The 12,169-nt window shown below is 38.5% G+C and overlaps 1 protein-coding gene across 13 annotated transcripts in view; it reads left to right on the forward strand.

Annotated features, from left to right (window-relative positions):
• The window catches only part of RYR2 (ryanodine receptor 2), a 413,797-nt gene that overhangs the window by 310,585 nt on the left and 91,043 nt on the right, over nt 1-12,169 (forward strand). For 11 of the 13 annotated variants that reach the window (XR_014317119.1, XR_014317120.1, XM_082756062.1 and 8 more), the window contains 3 exons: nt 5,086-5,212; nt 9,336-9,451; nt 10,220-10,284. Coding sequence is in view for 11 of the 13 variants with exons in the window: in XM_082756062.1 (XP_082612188.1) it covers nt 5,086-5,212; nt 9,336-9,451; nt 10,220-10,284 (308 nt within the window). In the remaining 2 variants the exon portion in view is untranslated. The remainder of the gene's footprint in view (nt 1-5,085; nt 5,213-9,335; nt 9,452-10,219; nt 10,285-12,169) is intronic. The other 2 variants (XM_082756060.1, XM_082756056.1) reach the window with 1 other exon arrangement.

Below are 12,169 nucleotides of genomic sequence, written 5' to 3' on the forward strand. Positions count from 1 at the left end.
AGTTAAATACATTTCTTTATTTATGTGTTAAAGATATTTTTTCACTGTGCATTACATTATATTTGCACAGAGAGGAAATAATATTTGGAGAAACTGCAAGTTTTCATTTGAAAATGACTGAAGTTAGGGTTTTGTGTTATCCAAAGGTCTGAAGTCTAACACTATACACCAAATTTCACATTTTTTTTTTCCTTTTATTGTGTGCTTGCATTTTTATACATAAGCTTCTAGCTAAATTACAGTAGTTGAAGTTTTATGAAAAAGTAGTTACACCTGAAAGGGTTCTTTGATAAATCAGTATAAATTTCCATACCTTTAATTATATTTCCCCTTATTACAGTTTTTATTTTAATTTTATAGACTTTTTCTTTTAAATTTTATTCAGGTTAGGTAGCTGCAGGATGGACTAATTCTGGGATATTTGAATCTATATCTAATATCTAATATTTGAATGCATCTACTATACTTAGCAGCTCTGAACACAGATTTACCTTTGAGCAGCAGTTCAATGAGAGTGCTGTATAGCATTTACAGTGTTATGCAAAGGAAGATAGCACTGAAATGACTAGAGGCAGCTATAACAAATGAAGAAGAGGCTTTTGATTGAGAAATTTCTTGGTGTGAAATGTAAATGCATTTATCAGTTGAACAAAACCTAGCCTTCAAGAGTGTGTTTTATTCCTCATGTATGTGTGTGTATGCATATATTCTAGTCTTGAAATACGTTCTTTTAAAACATTTTTAAAGAACAGAACAGTAGTGTGGACTTTGTATACAAGTATGTTTAGGAGGATTATCCTTTTTTTTTCTAAAATTTTTTTTCAATATGTTGGCAAGATGTCTTCCAGTTTATTATGTGCCACTGTTCTCTAATGAAAACATGAGAATTCTCAGTGATGAGACCTTTCATGCCATTTTTTTTTTGCTTTTTTCATTGAGAGTGGGGGAGCAGGTAGGCAAACTTCAGTGTCATTGGAACAGGTGATTTCAAGTAGCTTCAGTTTTGTAATGTTTCTTGAAATTTTTATTGAGTATTTATTCTGGATGTTTTTGGTAACATATACAGACATTACCAAACAGAATTAATTGTGGAGTACTTTAAACTTAAAACACTAGTGGGAGTCAAAATAGGTTATTTGATGATATTATTTATTTATATTACATACAACATGTACATATATACTATATACTACATTACATATTAATATAATATATTAAATTATAGTTTACATCACAAGCCAGATTTAAAACTACTTTCTGTTGAAGTTCAAAATAACTTTTCTGTAACAAGCTAATGTGACAGTTAGAATTTTACAGAAATTTTGCAGATAGAAGTATGTAAGTGTTGGAGGGGCCAGATGGGATCCACCTGAGGATGCTGAGAGAGCTGGCAGGTGTGATTGCTGAGATGCTTTCCATCATCTATCAGTGGTCATGGTCAACTGGAGAGGTCTCAGATGACTTGAGACTTGCTAATGTGATGCCAATTTATAAGAAGGGTCATAAGGAGGATCCAGGGAACTACAGGCCTGTCAGCCTGACCTCAGTGCCAGGAAAGGTGATTGAACGTGTCATCTTGAGTGCAATCACGCAACCAGGGGATCAGGCCCAGCCAGTGTGGGTTCGTGAAAGGCAAGTCTTGCCTGACCAAACTCATCTCCTTCTATGGCCAGGTAACCCTCCTAGTGGATGAGGGAAAGGCTGTTGACATGAGCGAGAAATGTGCCCAGGTGACCAAGAAGGCCAACAGCATCCTGGCCTGTATCAGGAACAGTGTAGTCAGCAGGACCAGGGAGGTGATCATCCCCCTGTACTCAGCTCTGGTGAGGTTGTACCTCAAGTCCTCAAGTATTGTGTTTAGTTTTGGGCCCCTCACTACAAGAAAGACATCAAGGCCCTGGAGTGTCTCCAGAGAAGGGCTATGAAACTGATGAAGGGTCTGGAACACAAGTCTTATGAGGAGCAGCTGAGGGCACTGGGGTTGTTTAGTCTGGGGAAGAGGAAGTTCGGGGGAGGTCTTACTGCTCTCTACAACTACCTGAAAGGAAGGTGTGGGGAGCTGTGGGTAACCGTCTTCTTGCAGATAATTAGTGGTAGGACTAGAGGGAATTGCCTCAAGTTGCTCCGGGGAAAGTTCAGGTTGGAAATTAGGAGAATCTTAAGAGGTCTTTTTCAAGTCTTTTCCAAGTGTGTATAACTTAGAATAAAAAAGAACAGCTCTGTGGTTAACAATGAAGAAAAATTGAGGCTTTCAGTGTATTAAGCTCTTATTGGCTCATTACATTGTTGGCTCAGTTTAATCTTCTTAAAGAGGAGGTCTGATAATACCTGTTATCTCTGTTGAACCAAGTAGAGATTTAGTGGTGTTAGATGATAAGAGCTTTTAAAGCATTTGTGTGCTTTCCTGAAAATAAGTTGCATTTACTGCAACATTTGTAAAGTGCAAACAGGAGTAGCTTTATCATAGCAATTAGATTTTGTTGATTTGTATCTCTTTACTATGTAGGAAAATGCAGAAAATGCTTATATTTTTCATTTAAGGCTTCTCGTGGAAGTATGTTAGCTAACTGAAAATACAAGTGCATCCCCCTTCTTGAATATTCAAGTGTACTAATTATGATTCACAATCTGTTATAGTCTTACTAACTTTCACAGATACATATATACTTAATATGCTTGCATGGATTTCTACATATCTGTCTTCAGCTGTACTATGTGGAATTAGATCACATTTGTGATAACAAAGTAAGAATAATCTCAATGTAAAAGGCTATACTTCCCCCCAGAATTTACTTGCCAATAGGTTATCATTTTTCATTTACTGAAAAGGACTCAGGACTCATGGAAAATTTTATGTTGCTTACAAAATCAGCAAAGAATAGGTCTCCAATATTTTCTTGAGGGAATTTTTCCTTTGTTTTTACAATATTACTACAGACTTACTGTAATATATTTTTTTTCTTAGATAAGTTTGATAATTACCTTTACCGTTCTGTGGGGTTTTGTAGCAATTATCACATACATGTATTGTGATGAGGGAGAAATTGAAGACCTAATAATGTTTGTTTTTCCTAAGATATTTATATTAATAATAGCTACTTTATGTTCTTGCCAAGTTAGCCATCTACATTTAGAGAGATATCAATAAATCACTGTATTGGATTTAGGGAAGGTTTTGGTAGCGGGGGTTGTAGGGGTGGCCTCTGTGAGAAGAGCCTAGAAGCTGCTCTACAGAGCCATCTCCAGCTGGTTCCAAAAGGGACCCACTGCTGGCCAGAGCCGAGCCAGGGAGCAACGCTGGCTGTGCCTCTGGGAGCGCAGATTTAAGTATTTAAGAAAATACTGCTGTGCAACAGCAGCTGGGAGAGTGAGGAGTGAGAAAATGTAGAGAGAAACAGCCCTGCAGACAGCAAAGTCAATGAAGGAGGCCAGGAGGTGCTCCAGGCACTGGAGCAGCAGTTCCCCCGTGGCCTGTGCAAGGAGAGGCCCCTGGTAGAGCCGCCTGTCCCCCTGCAGCCCATGGGTCCCACATGGAGCAGATCTCCACGCTGCAGCCCGTGGAGGAGCCCCTGGTGGAGCAGGTGAATGTGGCCTGGAGGAGGCTGAGGCCCATGGAGAGCCCCCGCAGGAGCAGGCCCCGGGCCGGAGCTGCAGCCTGTGGAGAGGAGCCCATGCAGGAGCAGGGGGTCTGGGGGATCTGCAGTTCGCTCCTGACAGATGGACCCCATGGTACAGACCCATATTGGAGCAGTTGTTGAAGACCTGCTGCCTATGAGCAGACAGGACCAGCCCACGCAGGCTCAGTTCGAGATGGAGTGGCATCCTGTGGGAGGGACCCTACACTGGAGCAGGGGCAGAATGACTGAAGGAGTGGCAGATGATGAAGCCTTAGGATCTGACTGCAGCCCCCATTCCCCTTTGCCCTGCACTGCTCAGGGAGAAGGTAGAAAAGGGTAAAAAGGGGGGTGGGGGGAAGGGGGGGGGAGAGAGACACAGACACAGAACTTCTAGGTTGGAAGAGACCTCAAGTTCATCGAGTCCAACCTCTGACCTAACACTAACAGTCCTCCACTAAACCATATCCCTAAGCTCTACATCTAAACATCTTTTGAAGACTTTCAGGGATGGTGACTCCACCACTTCCCTGGGCAGCCTGTTCCAATGCCTAACAACCCTTTCAGTAAAGAAGTTCTTCCTAACATCTAACCTAAAACTCCCCTGGCGAATAGAAGGTGTTTTTATTTTGCTTTTAGTTTCTCACTGTTCACATCGCAACCTATGACCTTTTTTCCAAGATACTTTCTCCCGCTTTGTCTTTGAGGAGGGGGAGAAAGAGAACAGTGCAGTTGGTTCAGCTAGTTATCACTGTGAAGCTACCACAACCACCTTTTATAAACGATACAAGTGCAATTTATTCTGTTCACCTCTCTGTTTTTGCGATATTCTTTTAATGAGACTGGCAGTTGTCTGAAAAATGTACTCTAGTTTTCATTACTTTACTTTAGTACTTTAATTCATTACTATTGAATTGAACTACATCATTTTCATAGGTCTTAGATATACATATAGCTTGCTAAATTACATGAACCATTTTTGCTTTCATCAGAATGTATAAAAGCAGAACTCTGTTGGAATGACAGATCTTGGTTTTGTTCATTTGTGAAATGATGTGTTATTTATTGAAATATATTTAATTTCATTAAATCAAGTTGTAATGATAATGCATGTTCATAACAGTTAAGCACTTTTTCCTTCTTCAACTGTTTGTTTTTTTTTTTTTTTTTTTTTTTTTTTTTAAGTCCAACATATTTTCCTGGTATCTACAGCAACTGATCATGTTAGAACTATGTATGCAGCCCTGTCTAAGGTTTATATCTGAAAATTTTGTAGCAATGGCAATTGCTACAAAAAAATGGCAATTTTGTCAAAAAATGAGTTGTTGGTACTTCAGACTAGGTTTTACTGCTATGCTGTGCTGTGCTGTACTTGCATGCTATGTGTTATTACAATAGTGCTTTTGCATATCAGGACTTACTGTGTCAACAGATACTGTAACTATGTTTTAATTCTTTCTATATTCCATAGTAGGAGGAGGCAACCACCCTCTTCTTGTTCCTTATGACACTCTAACAGCCAAAGAAAAAGCCAAGGACAGAGAAAAAGCACAGGATATTCTGAAATTTCTTCAGATTAATGGATATATTGTCTCCAGGTAATTTTCTGTTTACTACTAGTGTCACAGAAGGTTTCTAATACTCCTTGGTAGTGTTTTTTATTTTTATTTTTTTCCCCTGTGTTAAAAACAAACAAAACCAAAGGGTCATATTAAGGTTTCAGTACCTGAGGGTAAGGATCAGCTTCTTTATATAGAACATTGTAAGGAAGAAGTGTTTTATGGTTTTTAGGGTTTGCAGAAAGTGCAAGCATTGTTCTTCAGAATGCATGTGTATTCTGTATATCCTCTCAACATTGTAACATACCTCTTCTTTCCATTGTGTCTCCATACATCCAACTGTTAGTAAATTTGTTGATGTTCTACAAGTGATAGAACTATTAAGGCTAAAGGCATATGTCATACACCTACACCTCTTTGTAGAAATCTCTAGACAATTGTGTTGATCAGAAAGTTTCATTTCTAAAATCTACTACTCCTTTCTTTAACTGAGTTGATTTGTAGTGTTACTGAAATAAAGTGAAATGAAAACAATGTTTTTAAAAAGGTTTCCTGATATAGTCTGCAGCATAAATGTAATAATAGTGAATAAATGTAATAATCAGAATAGCATGAATAATTCAGTTAGCATACATTCTCTGCAGGATTCCCTTTGGCTTTAATAGGACATATATTTACCTACTAAATACATTGTGAATAAAATTTTAATTAAATTAATGTCTGCCTCATCAGTATGGCTTAGGAAATATGAATCACTAGGAAAGACTGAAAGCATATCTGAGATTTGTATTTATATGAATATTAGTAAGAGAATGAAACAAGCACAGAGATGGATTTAAATAATCATTGTGAATTAATTAGCTTAGCACATCTGCCTGAAATCTGCCCACTTCCTTTTGTTTAAATTTTATATGAAATTCAGTCCATTTATAGAGTCCCACAGCATATGTAATAATTCTAGGTAGAGTCTTTCAAGATAGCTAAAATAATACAATTTACTTGCCTTCAGTGGACTAGCATGTATGAAGATGGATGTCAGCAAAGTTTATTTTTCTTGTCCCCTGTCAAAATAAAAAAAGACTGTTCATCTATATTCAAGGTTACATGTTCCTTTTGGACTAATCCTTTTTATTACTGTCTAACTTAAACACAAGTGAAAAGTGGCTTTTGTTTTTTAGAGGAGGGGAAGGCTAAGAGGGATGGTAATGTACTTCTTAACTTGGACACACTGATCATCTGGTTAGTAGTTCCTGCCTTATCTGCATCCTCCTGTGCCAGTAAAATGCAGATACTTCTATCAAGATAAACTCCATGTACCTGCTGCCCCTGTGTCTACTGTGCTGTCTAAACAAACAAGCATCTGCTTCATGTTTTTCCTTTGTCCCCTTACCACTTGACTTACAGCTATACATGTCTTCCTGTCCAGTCTTTTATTTGACTGTGACCATTCTAATTCATTCCATGACCCTACAAACCTTAACTTTCATCTTTAACCAAGTCTAGGTGCCCAGATCATTTTCAGAACTGGTAACTAGGGAATCTATGGAATGTAACTTGCCTGTGAATTTAAGCATGATTCCAAGAGCTACCTACACACACACAAGGAATGCTAACATGCCCAGCTGCACAGACTTCTACAGACAAAGTGCTGCCTTCAACTCACATATAAAACAATTATAGACAGTCAAGCCTCCCTCCCCCACTTCAGATGGTAAAGGTTGAAGTTCAGTAGTGAAAGCATTCCACCTCCTTTCCCTTTCTCTCCAAGTTTACAAGCATGTGCACATTCATGGATCTTTTGAGTACCAGCACAGCCTCTGTCTGTACAATACCTTTGCCTGGATGTTGAGCTCTCTTACGCACTTCAGAGGTCTCTTTCTTGCCAGCTAGTCCATTTTGATGCTCATAAGTGAACTGATGCCTAGATTCAGGAACATTTCTCACAAATACTTTACACTTGTGGCTACCCTTGAATCGTCTGACCATCTGATATACCTGCTCAGACATGAGGCCTTCTACTCACTGTCTAGTCCAGCCTGAAGTGTGCTAGTGAATTGCACTTGTGCACCCTCATGCACCCTGGGTTTAGAGAAGAAAAAAAAATCATTTAACTCCTCCCAAGCAGCCAGCACTCAGGCACATAGGCTGTGACCCACGGTCCCACTCCAGCCCCTGCTGCTGACACTCTCACCTCACTGACACTATCCTCCTACCATTGACTGGTTTCTGGGACACACACCATTCCTGCCCCAGTGTCTGGGAGCTGAGACTCCCACTTACTCCAGTTGCAGACACCACAGGCTAGGAACACCCACCAACCATCTGACTCCAGTTGCTAGCACCAAATCCATTCACAGCAGTTCCCTTCTGAGTTGGAACTCTGGGCTCAAAGTATGCAGGACCTGTAGAGACATTACCAAGAGCTATCTCCTTTCCAACTATTGGTGCTGAGACCCTCATTCTCTCCAGTTGCTGGTGCCACAGGCCCTTGGGCACTTAGAACCCCAGTCTGTCCTAATATTCAGTCCTCCTGATCTTGCCAATACCTGGCACTTACTCCTTGCAGCACACATGTATGAATGATGTGGTGAGTTACACAGAGGGATAGTTAAGAAAGGATTTAATAAGACAGGACAGACTGTGGTGATCAGGTGGAGTGTTTAGTTGAATGGCTGTTACTGACTGGCCACAGTTTGTGTGACTGTTCCTTCTTTGTCTATTTCCAGCTTTGATTGTCCTTGATTCCCTCTCCCCTTCACATTCCATCATTAGCTTTCATAGTGCCAGTGATTCCTTTGGATATCCCAAATAGAGTTACAAAATCCATGCGGCTTTCTCCAAAGTTGTGTCTTTAGTTTCCTAATGGTCAATCAATGACTAACTGGAGAGTGGTTTTTTTTTGACATTATCTCCCTTATTCCTTCTCTACCACATTTTGTGTTCCTGTTTATGGCTTCCTTCTTACTACCACCTTTTACACTGAGAGTGTCCTTAATCAAATACCCTTAATGAAGTATATGCTCCCACCTTAGAATTAATTATCTTTAAAATATATTCATCAGCATTCCTTGCAATCATCACAAATTTCACTTATATCCACAAAAAATTCTCCACACCAAAATCAACATAACATTATCACAACACCAACAAAGGTGGACAATTTACACACTCCACCCCTTGTCACTTCACCACCTTTCAACACAATTATTACACTCTAACAATATCCAGTCCATATTTCCCAATTATTGTCCTTATCTCAAATTCTTTCAGCCCCATATATACCCTGAAAAGTATCAGCTGAGAAAGCAGTTTTAGTTGTAGAATCTCTCTTTCTGAACCCTACCATCAGCAATGTTCTTAATTAGAACAGAAATGAGACTATAAAGACAGTTATGTTTGGTAGGTTTACTTTTTTAACATGCAAAATAGCAATGTGCATGGTTCTGACAATGGAGTGCCAAACTACCTTGCTGGTAAAGAATAGCTTCCTTAAGTTCAGTCATTAGAGTGGTCCTGCAGAACCACTTACGTCATTAGCAGTTTATTGCTAGGAGACAATGGCCTACATCATGAAACTGCTCTCTGCAAATTAATAGTTGATTAGTTGAAAGAAGATAGGCTTTTCGTATCAGATTATGATGGAACACAGTGGGAAAAGCAAATTGCAATTCCAACACTTCTTTTCCCTCTGTTCCCCTCCTCCCCCCCACCAAAATTTTCATAAATGCTACATAGCTATTCAGTGTGCCTTCAGTCAAACAGACTTCTAGGTAAGAGTCATAATGAGGGAGACTAGATTTACTTCTGGCTTGTTTGTTTAAATCAAAGTATCTTGGTAGTTTCAAAACTCCCTCAGTCAAAAATCAATCCATGGAGGACATTAAAAGGTGGTAATACCTTACAGGTAAGGGAAAGAAATTAAAATGATACTGGATTAATCTGAGTAGTCACCTTTTCTGCCAGCTTTCTATCTGGGAAATCTTAATTGCACCTTAACAAATGGCTCAAAATGTAAATAATTGCAAGAGTACTGCTTAATTTAAACTGAACCATTCTTATGTGAATAAGCAGTTAAGTATTACCAGAGAAAATGGCATCAGGAGAGGTAAAACTAATCTGATTCCTTCTGCACACATAAAAATTGATTTGCTTCTTATTTCAGAGGATTTAAGGACCTGGAATTGGACACACCTTCCATTGAGAAACGCTTTGCCTACAGTTTCCTTCAGCAACTTATAAGATACGTGGATGAAGCCCATCAGTATATTTTGGAGTTTGGTATAGTACTCCTTCATTTTCTTTTATTAAGAAGTTTGAAATTATAAAAGCAACCTGAAAGTTTCCAAAAATAAAAATGTCTTCAACAAGGAGTTTTTCCTTTAGCTTTCTGTAGTTGATGATGAATTTTAAAGAGTTATGTATTTCACATTCATTCTAGTTTCATTCATATTCATTCTTCAGATGAAAATGTAATGAATAAAGGATAAATGGTTTATGTGTACCAGATTATTCAATAGTATGTGACTTTTATAGCAACTGGGGGAAGAGAACCAAGTTTAATTTCATTTGGGTAGTTCTAACCAGTAAATTTGTTGTTTAAAAAAAATTTGCATTTACAGACATAACATGTTTGTAACAATGCATTAAAAATTTGGTAATTTTGTTTCTCCTGGGAACTACAGGAGAAAGGTGTTAAAGTAGAATCAGAGTTCAGTCTTCCAAAAGTGTTGCCTATAACTAGAAAAATACACATGTAGGATCAGATTTTCATCTCAAATAAGTATCCATATCTCTTTAGACTATGAGATGTCTACACATCTGTGACTATTTGGACAATTTTTCTTTGCACATTTTATTTGCTATGACTCTTTTTTTTCTTCTCAGAAGAGTGTCATAAAATGCTTCTAACTCCTGTGTGTGGTATCTTAAATCTACATCTGAAGACCAACAATATTACTTATTTATAGTGTACACTTTTAAAGAAAAACGCAGAATAGACTGTAATTGGGATATATAATAGTGAGCTAAATTTTCTTCTCTCTGCAGATGGTGGCAGTAGAGGCAAAGGAGAGCACTTTCCATATGAACAAGAAATCAAGTTTTTTGCCAAAGTACAGTATATCTTTGCTCATTATTTGTCAACCTAGTAAGTAGTTGAAGTGAGGAAGTGTTAGTGGATGTGATTATTTTTGTTATATATACAGCTTTCTGTGTTAAATAATTATTTTGACGATTGGAAGCAGTAGCAATAAAAATAGCTTGAAAATAATGTAGGGATGAAATACAGACATGAAAAAAACCTACAGGATTATATTCATACTGTCATTATTCCTTTTCTTCATGATATAAAATTAATCAGGTGATGTTATTCATAACCTCCTTACATTTTCTATTTACTGGTTTTGTCTAGTTCAGAAGACTTCTCTCTTCCACACTCTTTAGGCAGCTAAATATGAGCAATAGCTACTGGAATTAATACAGTCATGAACCTTTCAGTGTCACCTTCCTTGTGACTTCCTTGTCACTCTTTCCTTGTTTTAAAACAATACTGATGTCTTCATCACAGAATCACAGAATGGTTGAGGATGAAAGAGATGAAGGAGGTCATCTGATCCAAGCCCACTGCTCAAACCTAGATCAGGCTATCCAGGACCTTGTCCAGATGGCTTTTGAAGATCTCCAAGGAGACTCCACAATCTGTCTGGGCAACTTGTGCCAGTGCTCAGTCAACATCATTTTTTTTTTTTTTTAATGTGTTTTCATATGTTCAGACAGAACTTCCTGTGTTTCAGTTTGTGCCCCTTGTCTCTTGTCCTGTCATGGAAAAAATCTGGCTCCATCTTTACACCCTCCTTTTAGATATTTATTTACACCAATGAGATGCCCCTAGGCCATTTCTTCCCCAGGCTAAATAATCTCAGCTCCCTCAGCCCCTCCTCATATGAAAGATCCTGCAGTCCTTTAATTATATTTGTACCCTCCCACCCCCCGGACTCTCTCCAGTATGTCCATGCCCTTCTTGTACAGATGAGCCCAGGAGGGCACAACACTCCAGGTGGGGCCTCACTGGTGCTGAGTAGAGGGGAAGAAACATCTGTCTTGACCTTCTGGCAACTCTCCACCTAATTCAGCCCAGGATGCTATTGGCTTTCTTTGCTGTGAGGGCTCATTGCCGACTCATGGTCAGCTTGGTGTCCACAAGGACACCAGGCTTTTCTCAGCAGAGCTGCTTTCAGGGTGGTCAGCCTTTACTGTGTGAAAGGGTTATATATAACCCCCGCTATGTGGAGTTATTCCTCAGCAGATGTGGGACCTTGCATTTCCCCTTGTTGAACTTTTTGAGGTTCCCATGAGCCCAGTACTCCTTCTTATGCCAAGAAGGATTTATGTATTACAAATTAAGAAAATCTACTTACAGCTTTGGCATTCAAAAGCTTGTATGTTGCTTGCATATTCAAAGCACCTTTTCAATTCATTAGTGAATAAGCAAAGGTAGGCATTTGCAGCATTTTCTAAACCTGATATATCTGCAATAAATTGTAATCTCTTGAAGTACTTCCATAGTGCAATACTTGCCAAGTTTGTTGACTCAGAAATTAGTCACCTTCTTTTGAATCATGCACCCAAAAGGAAGCAATTTTAGATTCATGTTGACTGTTTATTTTGGATCTCTTCCTGGCTGAAACCTGTAGCAGTACTGAGTAATGGTCACCACATGAAGTAAATAAGAAAACTTCTGTGGACAAGTCAGTGAAGGTGTTTTTTGAATTCTGGATAGCAATTAACATTAAATGCCATTAGTGTGCTGGCAGTTCTAGGTGAATTATTCTCAAACCTACCTATGTTGAAAGACATGAACAGCAATAGTTGTTTCTGGGTAAGTAGTATTGGGCAAATATTAAATTGTGAGATAAAGTTAAATTATATTTTCTGGTTTATACTCCTAAAGAAAAAAAGAGGTCAAGTCCCAGAGGTAATATAAAAAAATAATAAATA

Source organism: Aythya marila (genome assembly GCF_965140915.1).
Source record: "Aythya marila genome assembly, chromosome: 3".
NCBI classification, from domain to species: Eukaryota; Metazoa; Chordata; class Aves; order Anseriformes; family Anatidae; genus Aythya; species Aythya marila.